This window comes from Melospiza georgiana, chromosome 10 (assembly GCF_028018845.1).
Source record: "Melospiza georgiana isolate bMelGeo1 chromosome 10, bMelGeo1.pri, whole genome shotgun sequence".
In the NCBI taxonomy this organism is placed as follows: Eukaryota; Metazoa; Chordata; class Aves; order Passeriformes; family Passerellidae; genus Melospiza; species Melospiza georgiana.
Window position 1 is genome coordinate 9099745 of NC_080439.1, and position 27240 is coordinate 9126984.

Sequence of the window (27240 nt, forward strand, 5' to 3'; positions counted from 1 at the left end):
AAATTTATCTCCCAGTCATGAAGAAGGTATCAAAACACAGGGTCCATCAGAGACATCCAGACAACAACAACCATGTTTTCAGAAGACTCTGCTGAAACATATTCCAATCTAATCTGAATTCTAAATCTAATCTATTTTTTAAAAAACAGTTTAGACAAGTGAATCTCCTTGGGTATTTTTTCATTTTACTTTGTGGTTTAACTGCTTGGTCTTAGTAGCTTTCATTTCATTACAGATATTCCCTCACAAAACCTAAACAATTTAGCCCATCAAGTTCACTCCAAAGAAACAAGCAAGAAAAAGTCTAGATGCCTTGCAGCTAGAGTAAAAATAGATTGTTCCTAATTGCTAAGTTAAATGGAACACAAATAACCCTCATGCCCATGCCAAAGAGTGGATGTCACAGCATCTGACACTCCATGAGCACAGCTAGCACAGAGCAGAGGCACTGAAACACGTACAAACTGAGCTGCATGTGACAAAACTGAGTGAGAGTTTTAGTCCCAGTAAAGACACCCAGGAGATGCAGGACTTTATAAAACCTACACTGACAATTATAGACCAAAGGGAAAAGCAGGTTCAGTAGGAAAAAAATATGAAAGTTATATGAAGGGCAAGCTCCAAATCAGCTTATTAGGTCTTACAAATCAACTTGGTGCTCAGGAAAAGCTGAGCATCCTTTTACATGTGCTGTACCAGGTGGCACCTGGAATTTGCAGCCCTGCCCTGGAAGGCTCACATGTGTATGTCCTGTAGCAGTGGGTGGCAGAACACTGGGAACACACCAAGCAGGATCACAGATATGGTCTGTGGCCACACAGATGGGACAAATAAAGCATCTGACTCAGGAACCATCACCTTTAATAGAGCAGAGCCTGGCATCAGTGAGACACAAAACCTGAAGCATTCAACAAATAAAACTTCCTGAACTCCTCCTTCAGGGCCTCCCTTCATCCCAGGGAGGGTCCTACAGCAACTTCTTTCCCAGACCTCTGGACTACAGCAGAGTTTTCCCAAGCACTGTGAGGAATGTGAGACCAGAGCTGAAGAGCAATGAGGTCAGTACAGTAATGGGTTTGCTGGCTTATTTTACTTTTATCTTAACTTCTAGAGCAAGTTCAGCCCCTCCCTAGTTAAAAGATCCCCAAGCACAATGGCATAGGCTGAGACTGCCATGGAAGAGATCAGGCTACTGCTTTTCTTTTTTTCTTTTTGCCACAGAAAGACTCATATCATGATGGCAACTCCCTTCTAGAGATGTATAATGCAAACACGCAATATTTTTCTTACAGCATAACCACTGGTATTACTCCCGGGGGAGGAGAGATGGGAGGAGAAAATTACAGTGAATTCTTAAAGGAGCAAGTGTACATGCAATTAGAAAGTGTTTTTGTATGGGTGCTATCTCAGTGAGAGCACTGTTCCCAACTTTGCAGACCTATCACTTCCATACTGAAATGCTCTGGGTGGTATTTGCTGGTGTCAGACAGCTGGCAGCATCTATCTATGTAATTCCACCAGGCACACTAAATAGAGATTTTCAAACACATAAAAATCAGTAAAGCACTTCACTGCCTTCTGAGACTTTGAAAATCTTTTGGAATATGCTGGCTTTCAGATTGGATAGCAAAGCTGCCTTAATCCCCAGATGCACATTAGTTTCTGATCCTTTGCATGCATCTAAACAAATTAAGAGACTGTGACACTGAAAGATATAAAATCTTTCAACTACACCGGGACTTTGATCTGTTGGTGCCAGCACTAAAAATCAACCAATTTTTAAAGGTTTGCAAACAACCTTAATTCCATAAATATCTATTCCTTAAAATTCCACCTAAGGATGGAATTTCAGGATACCACCACTCCAAGGCACCATGCAATTCACTTTAGGGAGCTGTCCATATGCAGACAGACACTCCTATACTACAAACAGAATGGGGACACACACATGTGCCAGCCTGCATGTATTTACACCAAGTCCCATTAATGCACAGGGTACAAAGTGCCCTCCCCAGCCACATCCAATAAATCTTTAAGTTATTTCATTTAAAAGACTCAACTGAATGAACACAATTGGCTTGCTTTATCTAGCAAGTGAGCAAGAAAAAAGTTAAGACCTGCTTCAAAGAGAATGAAGGTTCCTGTGTCAGGGGAATACAGAGCTTATCCCAGATGTTCAGGGCCTGCTACCACAAGCATCTGCCACCCATTGTGAATTGTAGCTCCAGGCAGTTAAAAAATTAGCACATTTGTTTCATCAAAGTGCATATTTGCAGCCTGCCCTAAATAAAAGTGAGCAGAAAAACAGGGTGCCAAATATTTTGCCACATTTATACAGTGGTAGCAACTAATGGGCTGTTTTGCTGAGATGTATTTGGCCAGTCAAGTCCACTGCAGAGGCCAATGGTGCTCCTAGTTCAGAGCATTCAAACCTGTAAGTCTGGGGGGCAGCCCCAGCCTCCCTTTGTGCTCAGCCCTTGGGGACATGTGGCTGGCTCTGAGCTGTCTCTCAGCCCAGGCATGGCCAGCACAGGCACAGCTCACAGCTGTCTGAGAGCCATGAACTCACAGAAGCAAAGCTGAAGAGGTCCAAATTCTGATCTAGCATTTCTCACCAGCTCAGATATGTTTAAGCACCAGGCTCAGATCTGTTTCTCCTTTAGAACTATTCAAAGGACTTGGACCTGTAGCTTGTCACAGGCCCTTTATTCTGGGCACAGACTGCAAGGTGAGGTAAGAAAGTCACTGAGCAAGTAAAACAGAGCCAATGGCCAGGTAGTCAATGGGACAAGAGAAGCCAACCTCAAAGCAGAGCTCCAAGCCCACAGCAGTCAGATAGTCCTGGCACACAGGCCTACACCTAGATGAAATTTTCTGAGTGAATTCAGCTCACCAGTAACAACATTATTAAGTGTGACAACGTTATGAAGTATTCTGGTTTTCAGTTTTTGTTACTGAAGAAGTTTCAGATAGCCATAGGAACAAGGGCTGGCATGTGGGATCCATGGAATGATGGGACTGTAGCTCTGAGGGCTCCAGGCCCAGTGGAATCACTTTTATCTCCAGGATGCTGCAGAGAGCTGTCTCTCATCCTGGAGAACCAGGCAATGCAGTGGAAGCAAGGGTAGGAAAGGCTGGGTGTGGGCAGCACAGCCTGCCCTGCAAATTGTCACCTCCCTTGGCACCTACACCAGCCACTCCTGCACAGCTGAAAAAACCACCTGGGTGAAGAAACAACACTGCTCTCAGCTATGTGGCAAGTATGCCCTGTGAAGGGAAAGGGGATGACCAAATTCCTGCCCTGACCATGCTGTCAGGCTGTGCAATACCCCAAAGGCTGTGGCAGGAGGGATCTCAGAGACATCAAACCACATTTCTGACTGTAACCAGTAACAAGACCAGCCTGCAGCGAGTTGATTCATTAAACCACAAGGGACAGAATGTTTCATGCACCTGCTGAGGAAGATGTTACTTAAATCCACAGCTACATGCACACACATTTGCACTGATTGACTACAGGTATATACAAACTGGCAGCGTTTCCAGCTTCTGAAGGGCCACCAAGGTGACCCTGTGGTTTAAGAAGTTTGATCATCTCCCTCTGTCCCTTCTCTCAGGGCCTCAAAGGAAGCATCTCTCATTGTCATCAGACCTAATAAAAACCTGGTTTATTCATTTCAAATTGTCAAAACATACTTTGTAAAAGTAATGAGACAATCTAAGTCTCCACTTGTTCCAACATACACACAATTTGGTTAAAAGAAAATGGTTTAAGAGATAGAGACACACAGAGTGAAGGGATTTTCTGGTCCTCATGCTGGAAAGGACTGGAGATACATATGTGTCTTTAAGGACTCCTCAGCACTGGTCAAAAACAAAACCCCCAAATTTTTTCAGTATGGAAACTTCCACTTTTTACAGGACCATCTTCAAGTAAAACAGAATGTTTGTAGGTCTGCAGAAGTGAACTTGCTCTGGCGTGGAGTTTCTGTCAATGGAAGAACAAAACCTTTCCTCCCTTCTTGTTTCAGAGTTTCAAGCACCAGAGCAAGGCAATGTCTGCAAGACTTGGGGAGGATCAGGGGAACTTCTCACAACTGACCATGGTGAACCTGCAAGCAAGAGTCAGGAAAGCAGGAGCCACCCAGACCCTGCCAGCCCCCAGCAGCACTGGCCAAGCCACCTCCAGCCCCATGCCAGTGACAAGGGCCCTGCTGAAGCTGGCTCTGCGTGGCATCTTGCAAATCAACCACCTGGGGAAAAAGAATTATAGAATAGAGCACTTAGTTTATTACACAGTAATGACAGTGTCAACCTATACAGGCTGGTATATCAATCCTAATTTAAGGAAAGCTAATTAAGTGCAGTGCTCTTTGCACAGCTTCAGGAAGACTAATTAAAGCAGACAAGCATGTCTGCAGAGCAGTTAGTCTTTTTACCTTTAACAGGACCTAAAATAAATGGCTGGTGCAGCAGTAGAGGTAAGATAAGTAGTCTGTTGGTGAGCTGGAATTACCGTCATGGTAATTAAAATGTTCACAGATCACAGGATTGCAACAGCAGTTTGTTTTACTTTGTGCAAATACATACATCTAAGTATACATCTATGCTAAGGTATTCACAGGCATCAGCAGAGAAAACACTGCACAGTTGGTGCCTCAAAGATTGGTACAATATATTCATTTTTGCCAGTTAAACTGTTCAGAATTAAATATACCACTTAGTTTAACCATAAAATATGAACACCTACGACATCAGGAGATTACAAATTCCAGTGGTCAGGGCTCACTCTTTGCTCAAGACAGAGGCTACCTGCATCGGGATGAAGCATTGCAATTGCAAGCCAGGCTGTATTAGAGGCAAGGTTTTTGACATGAGCACCCAGCTGGGCAAAGCTTGGGTGTTAACAGTGCCATTTTCTTGCTGCTTGGAGAAAAGTCACAGTTTTGTACACAGTAACAAAGCAGCACCCTACAGATCTTCCTGTATAACTCAAAGATCTTCCCAAGCAGCAGCACACAGATGAGTCAACTCCCCGGTGGAGACATGGAGCCCAGATTTTCACCACTAATAAATGCCAACATGAAATACCAGTCCAGAGAACTGCATGTACCCACTAGAGCATCAGAAAACCCTTCATGAAGCAAGACATTGTCCTTACCAGCTGGGGTAACCTCTCATGGCAGGCAGAGGCCTTAAGCAGCAAAGGATGACCCAGCTATTCAGGAACCAGGCAAAGCAGAGGATGGAGGAATTTCACCCCAAGCAACACAAGCACAAGTCAGCTGGCAGCCAAACCATGTCCATGCTGCTGTGTGACACAGATCACCACTCCTCCTAGTCCTGCAGCAGCCACCACCATCTCAATGCAGTTGGGCTGAAGCCCCAGCTTTGGCATTTGTCTGAACTTGGACTGCTCAGGAATGAGGCTGTGGGCAGAGTTTAGACTGCCAAGTCTCATGAGAGAAAAAGAGAGATGCTTTGCAAGAAAATCAAAGCACCTAAGAAAGGTGCTGAGCAGGGAATCTCTGGAAGTCTTCCAACAGGAAACCCAGACACAGGCACTGGAGTAGAAGGGAATGGAAGGGAAGTGAATGAAGTGGAACAGAACAGAACTGTTTCAGTCGGAAGTGACCAACAACAATCATCTGGTCCAACTGCTTGACCAATTTAGGGCTGACCAAATTAAAGCATGTTGTAGTTAAGGGCTTTGTCCAGATGCCTCTTAAACATTGACAGGGTTGGAGCATTGACCACCTCTCTAGGAGACCTGTTACAGTGTTTGACCACCTTCTTGGTACAGAAAGGCTTCCTAATATCCAGTCTAAACTTCCCTGGTGCAGCTTTGAACCATTCCCACATGTCCTGTCACCGAGGAGAAGAGATCACTACCTCCCTCTCCACTTGCCTGTGTTAGGAAGCTGACAGAATTAAGGCACCTGAACTTAATTATTTAACTTAATTACCTTATTTATCCCCCACCATTCTGACTCCCCTCCCATGGGCAACTTTCACACCAAAGCAGTCTCCAGTGATGCTCACTGGACATTTACAAAGACCAACACACCAAAACAACTACAAAAGAGAACAAAGAACACACCAGAAGCCTGAAGGTGTTTGTGAATTCCAATATTCAAGACTCAACCAGCTCATTGTCACCCTGCCCCACTCCAGGCTCAGCTGTCACGGCCCACAGTCCCTCCAGTCATCCAAAGGCTCCTGAAGCACCAAGCTGAATCTTTTGCAGAAGCATCAGCCCATTTCCAAAGTCCAGACAGCTTCAGCCGGAGGTGAGACAGGAATGACCATCGTTTATTAAAGCTTCAGCAGCGCAAGTCTTCTTTAAACTTGAGTAGGTCAGTGCTAAGACACTCACAGTACGACTGACTGCATGTCTAGACACTTGCGGTGCATTTACATTCTTCCAGGGACTCCTTAGAGTGTCCTGTTCTCTCCACTTTGTGAATACATACAATAGCCTGGTGGGAGTGAAAGCTCAGCCTCCTGGTTTACCCTTATTAACTCCAGCTCAAAGCTGGCATTTTAAAATTAAGCATAGCAAAGGCACTTTTAGAATCTTAAAGCTCTTCAGGTCATTTCTAAGACCCTGCTGAGCACCATCTTGCAAAAGCTAAGTAGACACCATTTCTCAGAGCTGGAAACAGTTGTTTTAATTTGAGAACAGGCATCCTAGAGCTGTCAACTCACTCCAGTGAATGCTACTAACATTTTTTCACACAACAACCCCATTGTTATGGCAACCACAGAAAACAATCTCATTCTTCAATCACAAGTAAACCCAGCTTGACCACAGTGTCAGTGCAGGTTTGTTACAAAGTGCCAATAAGCAAAGGATCAATCTGCCAATATTCATCACTCAAATCAGGACAAAGTACCCTTTCTCCAAGAGAAATTTCAGAGACCAATCAGTGCCTGAGCATTTGAGACTTCAACATCTCACTCCTAAAAGCACTTATTACTTGTAGTGTCTACCACATTTGTCACACTTGATGCTGGCAGATTTTAGTTAAAACCCAAGAGTGGCTGCTTCCAAGACAGCCTCTTAAAAGGAATATATTTTAAAAATATGCCTGCAAGAGAAGTACCCTGACAAATCTCTGATGGCACTCTGAATGCCTTGTAACAGACTGACAAAGATACTTGACACATCACAAAACTCTTTTGGCATGGTGCATAAATTTAAAAATGAACTATAATTATAAAATAATTGGAAGCAAAAACTAATCTCTCCAAACACTGAGCATTATAAACCCCCCAAAAATCCAGCAGAGCACAAAATGCATTGAAAGCCCAACTTCAACCCAGCACTACTCTTTTTAATTTCTCTGTGTTTATGTTTTAGCTAATGTCCTGTCCTGGTTCAGAAAACAGACCTCGGTCCAACAGAGCAGCTGACAATGACTCCTGGTGTATTACACATCTACAACAATAAACTTTTACATTTTCACCAGGGACTGCTCACTGAATTGCTGAACCAGAACCAATTATTCCTTCTATTTATCCTTCTATTCTTTCCTCCATATTTATGGCCTCCAAGTAAGAGGGAAGACAGAAAAAGAAAAAAGCACTGCAGTCTTATATCTATATAGCTTGAAAAGCCAAAATATATTTATAAAGGAGATGAGAGTCTCTGGGAGGCCAAGCACCAGCAGTATTTCCTACAAGTCATCTGTAATTGTGCCACAAGTATAATGAGTTCTGTGCACCACCACCATCCCACGCAAGAAAGCAAAGTGTAATTGAAAATGCATTATATAAACTGTTTGAATCACAGATGCACAGTGCAAGAGACACCAGGTCATCCAGCCCCCACAGGTCAGAGCCAGGCTGCTCAGGACAATACATCTGCAAGGACTTTCTCCCGTATGGCATGAAGCATCTTTAGTGATGGAGTTTCCAGCCCTTTAGCAATCTCCACTACAGTCTATTTTGGGCTGCACAGGAAAGGCTTCCTCTTTGTTTTACCTTACTTGTCCTTATAACACCCCTTTCTACCCTCCCATCATCGTAAATGATTCTCATTTTTTCATTTTGGTCCACATATTTTTAACTATCAACTACTATATCTTCCACAAACTTCTAGTTTCAGTGTTGGCAGATACACATTGAACAGTTAATCCTTCCTTGTAAATCAATCTCTTATCTCCCAGAATATTTTTGCTAGTCTTTTCCAGACTGTCCCACTTCTAATCCATGCTGTGATATCTCCAGGACAGCTCTGCCTCATACACTTGCATTTGGGCCATCTATGTTACAATTTATGGGCTGGTTGGTATTTTATGGAGAATAATCTGGTAACAAAGATCCAATCACCCAAAAAGTGAGACAGACGGACAGGTTAAAGCATGTTTCAGATCGCACCATCAGAGTGGAACCCAAGGAAAATACTGTTCCTTGTAATGACCAGCCAGTCCTTGTGATCAGCTCTGAAATACCACAGCAGGGATGCACCACCTCCCCAGCTGGAGTGGTGCTGGGTCTCTTCAGCTACAGCACCAGAGACAGAAACTTGGGTTGACACCAGGACCTGGACACTTCATCTCTTGTCCACCCTGTGCTATCTGACCTACAGGGAGAGCAGGGCACCAGCAAAGCACTGTGATATCAAGTAAAGGGGCAGTACTTGGCACACCTGAACTGCCCCACTTAACATACATAAACATGAGAGGCTATGGCACTTTCCTCTGCTCATCAAACCCCTACCTTCTGATCCAGTGGCATCCAGTAAGAAACACAGACACTGTCAGACTTATTTAAGATTTTATCTTCATCTCCTTCTGTTATTCCCTCCACTTCTCTCCATAAAATAAATATCCAGGCAAGAACAACACTGTATGTATAACAATCGAGGTGCAAAAATTACTGTTTTCCCCAGCTGAACAGATTTCTAACAAAGCAAGATTAGGTGTGATGGCCTACAAGATCAGAAAGCAAAAATTCTATCCAACCACACACCACCAATTCTGTTTGAAGCAGCACTTCCAGTGATCACATGCACCTTCCTATAAAGAAAAAGGTGAAGTTGCCCTGTGTCTCTCTACACCAGGCACTGGTAACAGCATCTGAGAGCACAGAACATGCATCATTTTATTCAAAACAGGGCCACCATAACTGCTGTAGCTATACTGTAGTAGAAAATATTATGAAAACAGAGAGGAGGACCAAAAGAAGCCAACCAGAAGCAAGGAGCTGAATCACATCACTGGCAACAGCACCTTGAGCATATTTACTCCAGAGCTTTACTTACTCAGCTAATGGCAGAGAAAGGAGCTAACATGAGCTCTCCTCATCAGTCCAAGAATGGTACAGTCCCTCAGACTGCCTGGAAAGCAGAAGTAGCCAGAGCAGGTACAGTCACCATCACCAGGTTCTGGAATCAATCCTATTACAGAGGAACTGGATCTGATATGCTTAAACACCACTGAATAATCCTTTGTAAATCACCTATGTATCTAATCCAATGTATCTCTCTATGGAGAACATTTAATCAGTCACAGAACAGCTCAGTGAGAGCAGAGATCACAATCTGGCCCTTTTTGTGTCTCCACTCCAAGATAACAGTCAGTTCTGAAGCAATGTTGCTTATACATTTGCTAAACAAGTCATTTCTCAGTTTCCATCAGAAACCAGAGCATATTTACATATCCTATTATAGCTGAGTAAGACTTGCTTTACTTAACACTAGCTTTTTGTAGTGGAAAATCTCCAGGAAACAAGCTGTTTAACAATGTTTTATCTGCCCTGCACTCATTCCTAACTGAAGTTGTCCACCTGCCTTGGAAAGACATCTGTTTCAGAGGCTGACTGCTTTCCTCCAACACCCCTTGCACAGCTCAAGGCTGCCATTTTTACCATCACCTCTAATTTTAGCAGCCAATAATCTCCTTGGGCATCTACAGCAAAGACCATGCTGTCAAACCCTTACTGTACACAGTGCTAATCCCTGTTACCAGTTGTAACACTCCTTGAGAAAGAAATAGAAGCAAAATAGAGCTGCAGTGCAGGTACCAACAGTGCTGCAGAGCCTCCCTCCCCAGTGGGCAGAGGGACACAGCAGAGCACCTCTGCTCTTCTTCCCAAAGGAAGGATGCCACACTTCTGAAGGGGCAGCCAAAATTACAAATTTGACCTTCAACAACTTGGATCGGTTGCAGTTGAGGTCCTGTGCTGAAATAGCAAGATGCAAATTGTAACTGAAAGCTTCACTTGCCTGCAAGAGCAAAGTTCAGCAACTCTGCCCTGCCAGGGAAGCAAGTGAGCTCTAATTGTCTCCTGCCAATGCAGGGGATCCTGCTGACCTCCTCTGCTGCCCTTTCAGCATTGTGGGAGGAACAGCCCTTCAGAGGGACCTCAGCAAAGAAAGGCTCTGATGGGAATCTCATGAAGCTCAAAGGGAAAAACAGAGTCCTGCACACAGGGAGGAACTGCCCCATGCACCAGCACAGACTGGGGAAGGACCAGCTAGAAAGCAGCTTGGCAGAAAAGGATGTCCTGATGGACAAGTTAAACATGAACCAACAAAATGTCACTGCAGCAAAGGTGGCCAAGAGCCTCCTGGGCTGCACCAGGAGGAGTGTTGCCAGAAGGCCAAAGGATGCATTCCTTCAATCCTTCCCCTCTGCCTGGCACTGGTGAGATCACAACTGGAGTGTTGTGTCCAGTTCTGGGCTCCCCAGTACCAGGGAGATGTCAACAAAGGGCTGCAAGTTTGCTGAAGGGCCTTGATGATGATTAAGGAATCAGAGCATCCAACCTACAAGGAGAGGCTGAGAGAGCTGGGACTGTTCAGCTTTGAGAAGAGAAGGCTCAGGCAGGGAGATCTTTTCAATGTGAAAACACTATCAATGTGATAAAGGTGTATTTTCACCTTTAGGGAGTAAAGACAGAAAGACCATTTCCAGTGGTATCAACAGGACAAGAGACAATGGGCACAAAACACAGGAGAATCTACTTGAAGGAAAAAACACACATTTTTCTGAGGAACATGTTCCTCAGAGGGGCTGTGGAATCCTCATCTTTGGAGCTATCCAAACCCCAAATGGGCACAGCCCTGAGCAGCCTGCTCCAGCTAACCCTGCTTTGAACAATGGGGTTGGAGTAGATGATCTCTAGATCTGCCTTCCAAGCTGAACAATCTGATGATTCTTCAGAGTTTAGCCCTGCTCAGCTGAAGTCAGTTTCTGCCCCTCAGAACACATCCATCTTGTAGATATTTCAGAGTTCCCTGCCACAACACCCTTTCTCTGCTCAGTATTTTTAGCTCATTGTTTTGTATTTTGCCAGCTGAGAAACTGCAGTTTGTAATTTTACCTTCAGCTTCATATTTCTTCTTAAAAGTGAATACAATGTCCTGTTTATAATAATAAAATCACTAGTTGGCAGGATGACATCAAATGGAAAAAGAGAAAGCAACTGGAAAATTTAGAGCAAGCAATTTTGAGTGCCAAGTTTCACATTTGTAATAGTCCAGCGGAGGTCAACGGGCTCACTTATTATTAGGCAAATGGTAAAGAAATAGATATCCTCTAGTTCTTCCATGTTGGACTATATAAACCATCTCTACTTGAACAGGTTCTAACACTTTCCAAAAAAGTGATGTTATACATTTTCCACAGTAACACCAACAATGGGAGACAAGCAAAAGGCAGAATTGCTTTGCAAAGAAAGACCTTTTTTCTCTCTCCAATATTTAGGTTTTTGTTTCCCACTATGATTGGACTTTCCTGGCTTAACTTTCTTGTCCCAGTTAAGCAGTAAAGGAAACAAAAAGATATGAATGAAATTAGAAACATTTGGAATGAGTCTTAGAAATAGCTTTTGGGTTTCTTAGATTCCTGGCTAGACCTCTTCAAATGGCCTCCTCCTCCTCCCTCTGCCTCCAGCTCCTGTACCCATCTCTGAAATTTGTATTTCCTTCTTTGCCCTCACCCCTCTTTTCTTCAGGGGCTACATTTTGTCCCAAAGCAAACACGGAAATGAAAATTACATGTTGTAACACTGGAAAAGACCGGAAAGTGGTTGAAACTTTGCACCCATCAACATTTGTCTCTATGACATTAATCCTCCAAAGTTTTCCTAAAAGCAGAAACCAAACACTTCTCAAACTTCTAATGAAACAAATACCATCTCCAGTCAACCTGAATAATAAAATGATCACTCCAGTCCTATCTGTATTATCATACTTTAAGTCTCTGGAAGGGAAGTTTCCTCAACCACACATTCTGATACTTCATGAACCTTCCTGTTCTCTCTAAAATTCAACTGCAGGATGCAATGCCAACACCTAATACTTGCCCAGTGCTTTTCATTACAAGTTTTGGGTGCTCTTTAGAAACAAGTAAGTTGGGAATGCCTGTGAAATACTTGTCTAATTTTACAAATAAACCCATGCAGGTGAGAAACAGATGTCCATGGCAAAACTGTGTAAAAATGGCAGAGCAGAGTGCTAAGCCAGTCAAATCATGTCAAAGCCATCCACAAGGTTTGGATCTTTTCTACCTTAAGTAATATTGAAATATTATGTAAACCTTTCTTTGTGAGCTATTACTGGAGAAGTGAAGGAAAAAAATGATCTCTTGGAAGCAATTCTACACAGGCTGTGTAGGTGAGATCACACTTGCTATCCAAATAGAATATGCATGGCAAGAACAGGATTCCTGTAAAACAGGAAGACTTGCAGGAAGATCAAGGAACATATTTACAAGACAGCATGGTTAAAATGCCTTTCCCTCTTGCCCAGCCTCAGCAGCTTGGTGAAAACACATTGTCTCAGCTCCATCTATAACCACACTGACAAACACCTCTGGTGCAGGGCGCTCTCTGCACGCTCCAAACTCCCAGACCACACCTCGGACACTGCTCAGCAGAACACACAAACTGCCTTTTGAGGAGGAAAGGAAACAAGGAAAAGTTATCTCAGGAAGAGGAAACACACAAAAACACAAGACATTTTTTGGGCCTCAGTTCCAAATCCAACTTTTGTACATGACACTAGAAAATTTACAGCCCTATGTTACAGAACTGCAGAGGATTTACTAGAGGTGGAAGTATTTTAAGCTAAACTCTAACATGTGCTTACTCTAGTCAAGCAAGCAATGTGTAAACTGAATTAGATGAGGTATTTACAAGTGTTAACATGTTTTAGGAGAAAAGATGAGTTTTTATTTCACTGTAATGAATTTACATCATACTTTCAGACTACTGTACAGTAATCTGGGAAGCCTGACAGACCACCATGCACAAAGTACAGCAAAGATGGGCACTCACAGAGGCAGGTGTGAGAGATCCCCTGGGAAAAAAGGCATAACTCAGATGTGCACCCAGAACAGACACTCAAGTTCAGGTGTGTTCCTCTGGATGCCATCCTGGCCTGTGTGTACTGGCCCTTTGTAGGACAGTGCAGACCACAGCACACCTACTGCTGACAATATGAAAGTTGATATCTAATAACAAGTTAAGGCCAAGCTACCTTGGGACTTGTCAAAAATAGTCTCAAGGTCTTCTGGCCTCACTCATCAGAGATGCCAGCCAGATCTCCAACTACCTGACACCACCTCCCTACAATTCACACTGCATTTACTAATAAAATTCATCTTCTTCCTGGATAGACAAACCCCTTTCTGTGAGGAAACAACAAGGAAAACTCATCTGTATTTTATTTTCCATAACTAGAAGTCTCATGTTATCTCCATATGTGTTTAGACCACAGACTGGTTAGTCAGCAGTGTGGCAGTTGACATTAAAAGGATTAGCAAATTAAGCTCAAATAATTGTCTTAAAAATTTTGACTGTTAAATGTTTATATTTGAGAGGATCAAAAGGAAATCTACTTTGTAGTGTGCACTGCGGTCAGGAAGGGGCAGAGAGGGATTTAAATGGCTTAACCGCAGAACTGTTATCACCTTGATAAGTCCCAGTGTAATAATTCAGCAATAAAAGCAAGAAATGCACTTGGAATTTGTTTCCAAAACTGACTGTCTGACTGGAGACAAGTCAAGCTCTTTATTTGCTTAAAAGAACTCGGTCAGAAGAAACAGAGAAGGCTACTGAACTGTAGTCAAGAATATAAAAATAAGCACTTTCAAGTGACATCTGAACAGCAGCGTTCAGTGTCTACTTTTTTTTTTTTTTTAATGCTACCTGAAGCCTGCAGTCTGAATCTGGTATCTGAGTGTTAGCATTAGTCAGTCAGGAGTGTGATTCTCTGCTGAATTATTCCACTGTATGGCAGTGGAAATCCAGAAAGCTGAAACAGTAAGGAGGCTGCAGGCTCCAGAGCAGAATTAGGTCCAAAGTAACACCTGGAGTACAGGCACAGATACAAATATATTTTCAGCCTTGAAATAAAAATGGCTGCAGTTTATCAGTTTATCTGCTCAGATTGCTGATGTCCATACCACAGATAACACAGATAAATGAAGAGGAGCTTACTGTTTCTCCTCCAATAAATACAGGTGTTTGTACCAGTGCAGTGTCCAGAGGCATCAGCCTCCTAGGGCTGCTTCACCTCAGCATTACACAAGACAGCAATGAATCTGCCAACTGAATCAGGATGCTCCAACATAAGCAAGGCTGGAAGCAGAACACACTGTGTCTTCTTAATAATGTGTTTATTGTTTGCCTGCATCATCCTTTATGGCAAAGTAAGGTTCTAAACAAATAATTTTTCTTTGGTCTTCAAATCTTTTCTAGTAAGGATGTCTCTAAAATCTGACACTTAGAAGCGTAGCAAATCCACTAGTTTTGGGTAGTCTAGCATTGTCAAGGTCTGCCACTCAACAGGCTGTGAAGTTCCTGAAAGCTGGCTGGGAGCACCACTGAATTGCAGGGTTGGCTGATGTGAGGTAGGTGGACAGTCTTTATCTGTCTCAAATCTCAGAGCAACAGCATTCAGAAAATCTCTGCTATAAAACTACCACTAAAATGCATAATACATTCCAGACAAAATCATAAAACTTTCAGATTAAGTGCCGAGCACCAAATTTTCAAATTTTCAATAGTTCTTTTGAGAAAAAGCCTCTCTGTCTCACAAAATACTTCTCCAAGTAACTGATCTTCTGGGTTTGTCAGTACTTTCAAAAGTAGTTTCTTTCTACACTTTCTAGCACAGCTAAGGTATAACATGATACATGTTATAGTCAGTGCCTTTACAAAATGTGATGAAAGCAAAACAAAATAGCACAACTCTGCACCAACCCAAGGAGTGTTAGACCATGCTTTTTGCTGTTACCTTAAATCTCTTCTTTTGGCCAGTTCTTCTAGTGAGATAACCCAGGGCAGGTTCTGGGGCAGACATTCCAGGACTTCAGGGGAAAAGTCAGAGAAATCCACACCGTACTCCGTCAGGATCCCTTCTGATTCCGGCTCGATCTCTCCAGCCTGTCCAAGACTTTTGCACAACTGCCTGCAGAAAGAAAGGGATGCTTTTTTAAAGTGTATAACTACTACTGTCATGTTGTTATTGTCCCTGCAGAGAGGCTGCTGAGCCCTCAAATACACTCTTTCACCCATTCACTTCTCCCTGAGTTTTGGCAGAGGACTTAGCAGGAATTCAAGCCATACCATGCATTGTATCTACTGGGGATACAAAACACTCACCAGGAACTACCTTGGGCTATTTTTGCGTATCTCATTTGAAACAGATGTGTTAAACTCTTAGGTTTTTGTGAAGGTAAAAAGTTTCCAATTTTAAAGAAAAATGCATCCAACAGGGATAAGAAAAGCACAGCCATCACACAGGCAGCTCTAGCGTTACACATGGCTGCCTTGAGACCTTCGCTCCTCTCCTCACCCTCCTCACCACTGAAAAAGGTGACTCACTTCTACTACCAAAAATGAATAGATTCACACCAGATACCAGAGAGCTCCACAGGGAGCTCAGTACACTGCTCTCCATCCCAAAGGATACACAGCTCTGCCAGGCAAACACATGCCCTGTGAAGACAGAGGTGTGAAGAACCCACACTGCCTCCCTGACAGGAGTCACACAACACACCCACAGATCATCTTTCCAACCATTTTCCGGGCTCCTTAGAGAACCTCAGCATTCCCAATCATTTGTTCCTGCTCTCATGGCTAAGCAGAAGCCTCTGAACCCAGAGCTGACTGGAGAGGAGCCAATGATCTAGAAACAAGTCCCAGACAGGGGAAATTGTCCCCCTCCATGCTAACAGTGCTTGATGAAGTACTCTGCACACATAGATGAAGTTGCTGCTCTATTGTACTTGGAGAAAGTTTCCATCTGCTCCAGTGCAGACTCCAGCATGGATCTGTCCAACAGCTCTGGTGTCACACAAGGCTCAGCTCTAGATACTGTGCAAAGCAGGACTCCAAAGGAGCGAAACATTTGTTCCCCCTCCAGCTAATTACAAATATCCCATGAGAACCCATGTCATACGGTGGCTCCCCCTGTCCCCTTTCTCACCTTTAGATTGCTCTACAGTACACAGAGTTAAATTACTTTTTATTTTTTTAATATACTGCCATTAGGCCAATGCACATTACAGTCAATAGAGATAATGTTCCTGACCCAAGAAGATTACAACTGAAATTAAGGTGAATCCATCAAAATATGACACAAAAGAGAGGGGTAATAACACAGCACAAAAACAGCCACTCTAATAAGTGTTTTTCCACTGCATAAAATACACAATCATTATATTGATCCTTCTGCTTTAATTCCAATGAGTGAGAACAGACACTAATTACTTTCCTAAATTAGGGCCAAAACAGTGCACTTGTTATTTGGACAAGCAAGACGGTCTCAAGGCTTCAAATGTGCCATAAACCCACAGAACAAACCCCAAACTCTCAGCACAAGCGAGCCCATCTTCTTTATGGGAGCAAAGCTCTTTCTTCACAACGGGAAGAGCTGTGTAATAAACCTGTCACATTGTGTAATATGCTGGAAAGGATTGCTCGCTTCATGGTGTGGTAAATTGTAGAGTTCACATCGTCTAGCTTTAAAATAAAAATGAAAACAAGGATAAAAGATATTTCCCTTTATTGTTTCAATTTTATGTACAAACTGTATGGCAGAAATACGTGCACATTTGGCATCGTGGCTGAATTCTCTGTTCCTGCAGCTGGGTCCCAGTCTAATCCTTATTTTAATGTAAATAAATGAGGCATCAGTTTTATCTCCCTCTCTCTCAGCAGTAACAATAAAACAGAGAAATCACCACTTCATTTCCAACGTCTGGTGCAGAGCTGGGACTGAGCAAGGATGAGCCTGTGGGTCTACAGACCCACCAGCGCTGCCAAGGATGGAAAAAACAAAACAGGAAAAGAGAGGACACATTGCCCTATCCAGCAGAAATGTCAAGGCCTTGAATCTTAGGTGTCCCTTCTCTTGGCAGGGCAGATCAGGGAAGTGCACTGGGAGGGCAGCTGGACATCTACAGGACAAGCCATGGAAAGCACCTCTGAGTGCCAGAGTGCTTTCCAGCTCACTCCTCAAACCCATGCTCCTCTTGATCCGTTTACTGAAATTAGATTACAAACCATAAGGGGTTTACCCAGAGGTTTGATATAGGACTAATATTTTTTTAATAGTAATTAACATTTGATTTACAGTGTTCCAGGGAACATTTCCCAAGTACCTTGAAATAAAAAGTGTATAACTGACTTTAATTGGGGCCATGTTACAGTCACCAAGGCATGATGACTTGCATCAGAGCAGAATCTGACAGGACTGCATGTGATCAAAGGTAATGCATATAGGATCACCGATGGCCCCAGAGTAACAGCCAGGCTGCAAAATCATTCCTGGGGCTCCACGGCCACCAAGGGTAACAAGAATAGTTCAAGAGGCTTATAAACAGCCAGGGGCACTGGGCCCAGCAGCGCTCAGACGTTCACTCCCAGGAGTCACAGTGTCTGTGACACCCTGGGCTTGCGTGCATCTCCTTTCTTTTTAAATGTCAAAAGGCAAAAAAGAGTTACAATGGTTACAGACGTAAACATTTCTCTTCTGTGACGCTGATGGCAGAACATTACCTTGAATTCCTTGAATACCCTTGGATTGATGTCAGACATGGTGCAGCGTGCACTGACTGGAGCATGCCATGGTTGGGGCAAAACAGGCTATTTCTCCAAATCAGCCATAGCTGCGAGATTGCTGAACTGCTCCAAGGTGCCCACTCACCAGAGTCTAACCTGCCAGGATGTGCACCAGGGGCAGAGCATCCCCCAAGCTGCCATCTTCCCCCTCATCATTCCCCCATCCATTTCTAGGAACATTTGAGCTCACTCCACGGAGCTGAAACTGGCCTGTGCATTCAAAGGTTACATGATAAAAACTCTCCAAAAAGACAAAGCAGGATTACATAAGGCTTGTTTCCTTTGAAAAGCCAGGCAGGCTCCCACAATGAGTGAATAACTTCCATTGGGAACTCGCTCAGTTTCTCCTGGAGCAGATTTGTCCACACTCATCCTACATGGAGGGTTTCTTTCAGCAGCAGAACACTCCCCACATAAGCCACCAGTCCTTAAGGAAGAAGCCCCACCGGGATGCTCCCACTGCCCAGAGCTCAGACAGAGCTGCACAGGCTTGAGGAAGGCCACAGGTGCCAGTGGAGATGGTGAGAGGGCTGCAGGGCTGAGCATCAGAGGGACAGAGAGCTGTGCCATGGGAAGCCCAGTGCCCGAGAGCACAGTCCAGCCCTGCTCCACATCATGGAGCTGCCTTCCTGCAGCTGCCATTACATTTCATTTTATTGCCATGTCCCATCGTAGCCCAGGAGCAGCGTGGTGCTCCCAACACACATGGAGCCGTCCCACAAGGTGGTTATTTGTGCCAAGGGAACAAAGCTTTACTGAGGGACACTCCCATCTGCAAGAAGGTGTTTTTTCAATAGAGCCACACTGCTCTGTTGAGAGGATTGGACCTTCCCTTGAGCCTTACACTGAACTACCCAAGGTATCTCATTATTACCCCTCACACAAAATACACTTTTGAATTAAAAAAAAAAAAAACTGAATAAAATGCCAGAGATGAAAAAATTCCAGCCACTCAAGTGGCTTTGGAGACAGCAGCAAATGAAGTAACATCCTGCAACATTTCATTTTATTGCAAAAGCTGGAACAAATCATGTCACCTTGACAGACCAATATCTAAGACCCTGAGCTAGAATGGTCACAAGCCCAATGTGACACAGAGGAAGCCAGTGATTCCATGCTTTTCTATTAGCTGGTTTTTTTATATCGTCTCATCCATCATCACATGTGGGGACAAAAAAATTCCACCTTAACCATCTGCATAAGTGCAGAGACATCTGGACTAATACTCCAAATAACCCTGGACTCCAACACTGAAATCAGTCCCCAGAAAATAACAGTACATGGCAGTACTTGCAATATTTCTCTGGAAAAGGAGAATGTCTTGGAGCTAATTTGCTTTACCTGTTACCTGAAGCAGGTACAGTTATACAGCATTTCACTGCCAAGGTAAAGTCACTTCACATGCAGGAGGGAGCACAGCAGCTCAACTCAGGGCATGGCCAGCATGACCTGGAGCCATGAGTTCCTCCTCACTCCTTCCCAGCACAGTTGGGGTGACAGGGTGACCTTTGGAGGGGACAGTGTCACGCTGGTGACCACCAGGTGGCAATCATGACACAGAAACGCACCCCCTCCTCAAGGGACCTCCAGGGACTCTCAGGTTGCCCCTGTGCAGGTTAACACTCTGGGCAGCAAATGCCACCATCAAACTCTTGGCAGGGGCATCTCACTTCTCCACCCACACATGGTCACTGTGAAGGCAAATCTGGGTCATTAACTGTGCTTGGAAACCTGGCACTGAATTTCCCAAGGGAAAAGGAAAGCTGAGGAAGGTGCATGACCAGTCTGGGAGAGTTCAGCTGCAGGATGGAGAGTACCTAGGAACACCCAAGGCATCCAGGGGACACGATTACCAACTCTGGAGGGAGTTTCCCTTGTCCCACTTCCAGCAGACAGTGCAGGGCAATGACCAACAGGCCCTCTGTCCAGACACCTTCAAAACCATGGTGGTGGTGCCAAAGGCATATCAGGAACTTTGTGAGCAGAAGTAAGGGGTGCATAAAACAGTTCACAAAACAAATCTGCAGATCACCTGCTCTTCTCCCCTTCAGGGGGCCATGACCAGGAACACAACTCATTATAAACAAGGCAACATGGTTTATAAATGAGCTTAAAAATGAGCCCAAAAGCAAACAGAATCCTTTGGGACATTCAAGAGGTTTCCTTGTCTTTCAGTGTTTAAACAAGAGTTACTTATGGTTAAAAACAAAAGGGGTCACCAAGGTTTTATGCTCCCATCTCCACAAGGCACTTACTGAAGTGCAACCAACTCCCAGAGGAAACGATTATGTATGAACACAATCATGGACATTTTCTTTCCTGACAACACCCTTTACATCTTGGAAACCATCAAACCAGACAGATGAGAATATCCAATATTGTCAGAAGTACAGACTAAAGACACACACATTAGCCAATAAAAAATATATTAGCCCATCCTCCTAATTTCCCGTTTCTGCTGAAAGGGGGGTTGTTCATGACCAGAAGCCAAGCACTACAATCACCCTCCAGTCTTTTCTCAGTTGGAGTCAAAGAAGACAAAGCAAATCTCTGCCAGTAAGAAACTTATTCTCAGTGAAGTTCACATCACAGCCAGACCCAAGTTAAGTGGGGCTCAAAGGGAGGCCACTGCAGTTCATGCACTGCAGTTTATCTAGGAAACACTGAGTGATTTCATGGCTCACGTGGCTCTCAAGGAGCACACATGAAACTTGCTATTACTGGGCACACAAATCAGCTGCAACTGATAAACTCTGTGAAATGGGGACTTGAGCTTAGTTTACTCTTAGTTCTAGGGCTGATAGATTTGTGGCATCATACTTACTCTGAAAAAAGTTTTCTCTAAGTTTCAAGCTTTACCAGCAATTTGAGCTGAGGACTCCCAAACCTGCAGTGCTGATACTGTACATCAGCTGTGCTACCCCATCAGAACTGCTTTGCAAGGGGAAGAGAAAACTGGACTTTATGGACAACTCCCACTATTGCACATGCTCCAGATTACATCCAGATGCACCTGTAAAATCTGACCACAGTATGGCCACAGAGTTATCCACTCTGGACTACCAACTAAACCAGGACTACTAAGTATTCCCAAGAAAACTGAACAGATTGACCAACATCCTCCATTTCTTATTGAGACCTATTCAATAGAAACAGCATGGCCACTCCAGGTGGGAGTTTGTCACCCTACAGCAGTTCCAAAGAAAAAAGTGAAAATGCTGAAAACCACTGTCTTCTTCATGGAGAGGCAAAATAAACTTGCAGTCTGGATCCAGCCCAGCATAGACCATTTGTGTAGCACTGGCTTAAAATTTCCTTCTTCACAGCACTGCCAGCAATTTGAACTCTGGACAGTGATGACTTTACACTGCCTGATGAAACACACAGAGTACAACACCCTTCTCACATGCTTCAGGAGGGAATGAATCTTCTCTTGATTCCTCCTTGAACCAATGCAACTTCAAAACCACAAAAATCTGTGACTTCCTTCTAATTCTTACCAGCAAAGGCGTAAAAACTAAAGATGAGCCTCATAGCCACTGATCTTCCCCTGGCAGAAAGGAAATGTCTGCACACTGTGTACTACTCTTCCACATAGGGAGGAAAGACAGGAAGGCTGCCAGCACCCCATGGTGCTTGTGCTGGTCGGGCTGAGCACGTGTGCTCCCCCTGGACCATGCACTCATCAATGCTGTGAAGCAAGCACTCGAGGAACTTAGCATTTACGAGATTAACTAATGATGAGCTGCCCTTCATCCCAAAAGAATTTATCCACCAGAGGGACACAAGATAAGCAGTTTGTTAAGAGATTTTTGCCTCTCCAGTTTGTAACTAATTAAGTGAAAACAAAAATTCCAACTAGAAACATCAGTCATCTCTAGTTCTGATGGCAGCCACATACCCTGATGCAAAGTTGCTGTCTTCTTTCCAGTCCACGATGCGACAGATGAAGAGCATCTGGGAATAGGCCTCAGGCTTGCTCACAAAGTCTGCAGGGCAATCAGCCAAGGGCACATAGACCCTGGGCACCCTGTGGTCCACAGGTGAGAACATGGCACACCTCTTGAAGAGTTCACTGTTCCTGTCAGCTAGAAGTTTGATGAAACCTGTAGCTGCTCGAGAATGCTTCTTTTCCAAAATATACACCACCTGGGAGAGGCAAGTTTCTACAATTAATACCTTCAAAGAAACTTACTTTATTTAGCAGAATGAGAATACCCAAAGGCTCAGCAGAGTAACTGGAAAAGTCACAAGGCCTATATCTTGTTTTCCCTGTATGTGTGTGTGTGTGTGCATTTTTTAACTGAGTACCTATTTACAATGTATTTTCCTTGCCATCTTGCTCATGGCTATAGAAGAACTAAGTGCTTTCCAAGTGCTAGTTCTCTACAGCAATTTTCTTGATTACAGAACAAAACCAGACAAGAAGCAGATGCTTCCAAATGCAGGGAATTAGCCACAAAATACAAGCAACTCCTGTAAAATGTTTCATTTGTATTCTCGGCCTGTGATTTCAACAGTCAGCACAGACCAGGCCAGTCCAAAAACGGTGCCGCTGGCAGATCCAATGCTAACCACAGGAAAGGATGTGCTGTTGGGAATTTGGCAGTTCTCTCCTTCTCTCTGTGCTTTCTGAAGTTAGGGGTTATTTTACCTTTATACAAGATGGCTTTGAAAAGAATAATAAATTACAATATCACTAAATAATTGTTCCAGAGAGGTGTTCATCCAGGCTATATTTTTGTAGACCATAATAAATCACTGGATAACAGAAACATTATAGCCGATTTCCTAAGCTTATACAGAGGAGTCCTTCCAGAAGGTTTCAGGAGCTGCACCTCTGCACAATTCTGAGTGCTGGAATTGCCACACTGGATGAGACCAGAGCAGCCCAGCCAACAACAGGACCAGAATCAGAGGCTGCAAGGGAAAGCAAAAGACGTGGATGAGACCTGACCCAGTCTGACCCAGCAGCCCTTTTCTGGTCTCTTAAAATTCAGAGATTGACTCAAATCTTGAATCAACAGCACTAGCAGCCTTTCCAAAGTCTGTAAGAATTAATTCTGACAACTTTGGATATCCTGACACTCATATTAATATCCAATCTTTTTCCTGAATCTTGCTAAGTAATTTTGCATGACAAACAAAGGGAATTTAACCTAGGAAAATTGGTAAAAATAACAAGTCACTTGATTTTTATCAGATCAGACAATTACTCTCTCTGAAATGGAGAATGAGACTCAAAGATCAACAGATAGAGTCTGTTGAGGGAGGCCAGGCCTGGTCTCCTTCAGCCTTTGGGAGCACACACGTGCTTACTTGTCACTCTCCATGGATTTACCTTGGCTGTCCTTTGAAGAAACTCATCTGGGAGGAGCCTGGGATCATTGGCCTTGGGTCCATCATCTTGCTTTGTTCTCTGCACACCAGAGACCCCAGCAGCCTTCCCTGCATCAAAAACACAGGACAGTTATTGCAACACATTTCCATGGCAAATCTGTCTCAGGCATTTGCTCTGAAGTACAATACAATATGCACGTAGTAGACTTATTTGAAAGGAAAAATCAGGTGTTAGAATTGCCAAGCATGAAGTAATTATTTCTCTGGACTACAACAGACAGCAGATACATGTTCACTTACCGTAGAGATGTGCTGAAAAACAACAAAAATCAAAATAAATCCCAACTTTGAAAGGAGGACTATATTAACAGACAAAGTGATAGAAACAAGTTCTGTTTATTAAATACTAAGGGCTAAGAATTTTGTGGCATTTCTTAGTCGGAGTCATTAACATTACATAAAGAGTCCTTTCCTACATACATTCATTTAATATTTAATTTCCTTTAAAAACATTATGCAGGGTTATAAAATGTGTGCTTATCGTATCTACTAAGCTGACCCTCTTAAACTGTGGACCAGGCTTATGAAAGGCCTTATAGAAGTAATCACTACAACCAAGTAGAAGTAATCACTATGACCAAGAGCTTCCTTCCCCTGAGATCTCTGGACCAGATGCTGATAATATTAAAATCAAGTGTCAACTAACTTCTAGTTTGAAATTTTCAAATATTCAGGTATGTGAGTTTGGGAGCATCTGCTCCAGATGGCTGGCATTTAATGTTTACAAACATCCACAGTGATCTTTGCCATGGAGAAGGCTGGGACTGGGCTGTTGTTGAGCTGCATCCCTGCTGAGAGCCTCTGGTAACTGCTCTGCCAGAATTTTTGGGATGGAAGCATCCATGTGCTCTTGTCTGCTCAAGAGAGATGGCTGGCTTTTTCCATTTGTATGGTAATCACACCCATCTTGAGCACATGTGCTAAAATCAGGCCTAGAGTGTTCAAAAGAAATCTTGCTTTCCTAAAGAGAGACCGTGGCACCGAGTGCAAGTTCCAAGGGACGTAGCTGTCACTGCTTCCCTTAGAAGACACGAGATAAAGCAATGCTTTGCTGAAGCCTGTGCTGCAGGAGGCCAGCAGCATTCACCCGTGTGACAGAGGCTGCAGAAGCTCTGTGGTGACACGCAGACCCTGCTCCCCAGATGGGGGCTGTCTGTCCCACAGAGCCCCAGGCTGGCTGCTGGTGACATGAGGGATGGAGGGTGGCAGGACCAGAGCTCAGGAAGGGGGGCAGTGGGACAGCAGCTTCCCCAAGGCTTTGGCTGTGCCCCACCACCACCAGGGCACGTTCACAGATGGCTGTGTCCCCACAGAGGGACACTGCACTGCCTCCAGGCAATGCTACCCCAGCTTGACAATGAGGCTTTGCTCTAATGACACACTCTGGTTCTCATATGCTGCTAATTATCCTCAGCTTTGCCTTCTGATATGCTCTCCTCTCCCCAGAGATCTAAGTGACTTTATTTTTTTTTATCTTCATTGACTTGCTAGCAATGCTGAGAGAAGAATGAACAGGTATTCAGGGGTTTAAAAAAAAACCTACTTTTCTTACAAAAGCCCCAATAATAGAAGCAGCAAAACCATTTCTGATTTACTTCTACTGAAATGAACTCAGACTTGCCAAAACCAGCATTACTACAGGATAAAACCACCCAGAGTTTCATGGTGACAAACAAGGTAGGGGAAAAAATTGCTTGTAAAATTGTAAGCAGTTAAAAAGTGGGGAATACCAAGGTTACCTGATTTGCTTGCCTCCTCTAAGGTTTCTGCCAGCTAAAGGTCATACCAGGCAATCATTTAGCAAAGAATGAAAGCCAGGAGCCATTTTGTTTTCTTATAAATTTTCAAGCGATCAGTTTATGGTGTGTCAATCATAAAGACAGCCTGGGCAAAGAACAAAATGATCTGGAACAGAGGAAAACTGGACAGGGCAGAGGACACAGGGAAGTTGGGAGCCTTCCAAAGGCCATGCCTCCAGGCACACCTGCCACAAGCCCAGGGCTTAACTGCAGTGAACCCTCCCCAAGGAACAGCACATACTGGTGGGAAGAGAAACCAGAACTAAACGTGTTTTGGAAAAAGCAAGAGCTGCATTCACTGCTCTCCCAGCGTAGCAGAACAGCAGCAGTGACTCAAGGTTCAGCAGGCAAGAAGGAAAAAAGCACCCAGAGTCATGTGAGGAACGTGTCCTTGTTAGCACTGCCTTTTTTCCACTTATCCTTCCAACGCCCATCTCCCCAGAAAGTCACTTAGACATTTCCACTGAAGCACTTTTCTCTGGTGAAAAGAAGCCAGCAGGGGTGTCCTGGGGAAGTCACACATGCACACATGCAAAAGCACAGGAGCACCAGGATGCAGCTGTCACAAGAGAACAGCAAATGTGTGGCCAGGCTTTCCTGGGCCTGGGCCGAGGCACTGCCCCCCTTCCTGCTGATGACAAGCCTCATGTGAACCCAGTACAGGTATCAGAAAGCACCCAAATTCCCACCATGGCAGATGATAGGACTTGCCTTTTCCTTCATGGCCAGCATCAACCAGGGCCCTCTGGCTGGCTGGAAAGTGTCTCCTTCAGTGGTCTCTCCAATTTCAGCATCCCTCCCAAAAAATCCTGGGATTATGAGACTCCAGCAGGCAGAGTCTGGGGTCTACAATTACTTCATCAACAGCAAGAAAAAAGGGAGTAATCCCAGCCATCTACTTCTTCTTACCCCTCTTTTTTAACCAACTTCAGTATCTTAAATACCACTGCACACATTTACTAAGGGCAAATGCTCCTGAAACAAAGGACAGGGAAGAAGAGACATGAGGAACTCTCTATTCCTGGAGCTAAGAGATGTAGACTTCCCTATAGCTTGTAGCTGCTCCTTTTGAAGTCAAAATTCTGTTGATATCAGGGCTACATCTACTGCTCAAGGGTGTACAGCAGCAAAGCATCAGCCATGAGGAATCCCCGTGACAAAACCTTCAGCTCAGAAGAGACAACAACCCAGACCCAATGCCCACCTGGCTCAATTGTCAAAGTGCTGCCCAGGAATCTCAGCCACAGCAGCAATAATCTGCCACCAGAGTATGAAACCTGAATACATCTCTGACAGTCCCTCTCCCTCATTACACATCCTCCTCCCCTTCAGTGGGGCTGAGCACAGAGGGGCTCTGACAGGGCCCCACTAGAGACTGATGGTCTAGAAAAACAGCTGGGAGATACAAACATCTCCCACAACAGGGCAGAGGCATGGAGGCAATCCTAAAGGAGGGATAACTTGTGAGAGGAGCAGGATTTTGTGCTGGGAAGGTGGGAAGAAACTCCTTGCAATATGCCAAGCTAAAAATGAATTATTCTGACCCCTTTACTGCAGTGGTTATCCAATGACCATTCAATATTTCCACCCTAGGCAAAGACATGTTTTCTGAGAAAGATTTACTATGTTAGCTTGGGCAGTACTTCATAAGCTTATCTTACAGAGAAAACACACTTCAGCAACTAGGATCCAGTGAAACTGCATTATAATCTCAGTGTTTTCCTTTCAGCAATTATCTGACAAACCAAAACTGTAATAGCCTTACTTAAAAAAAAATTAGGCACTAGACACAAAAAGCAACTCAAATTAGTTATGTTATTACCAATGAACAGATCCAGGACACTTGGAATTTGCCTCCCTCTGTAAGAGATCCATTTAGGCAGCTTCAATACACACTTAGATTTGCCTGACAGGCATTCCTAGGTCAAACATTACTTTTTTTTAAAGCCCCCCAAATTTC

At 43.9% G+C, this 27240-nt stretch overlaps 1 protein-coding gene across 2 annotated transcripts in view; it reads right to left on the bottom strand.

Annotated features, from left to right (window-relative positions):
- The window catches only part of DIS3L2 (DIS3 like 3'-5' exoribonuclease 2), a 180244-nt gene that overhangs the window by 86576 nt on the left and 66428 nt on the right, over positions 1 to 27240 (bottom strand). For both annotated transcript variants that reach the window (XM_058031532.1, XM_058031534.1), the window contains 3 exons: positions 23423 to 23529; positions 21983 to 22230; positions 15251 to 15424 (listed from right to left, as the gene is read on the bottom strand). In XM_058031532.1, coding sequence (XP_057887515.1) covers positions 15251 to 15424; positions 21983 to 22230; positions 23423 to 23529 — 529 coding nt within the window. The remainder of the gene's footprint in view (positions 1 to 15250; positions 15425 to 21982; positions 22231 to 23422; positions 23530 to 27240) is intronic.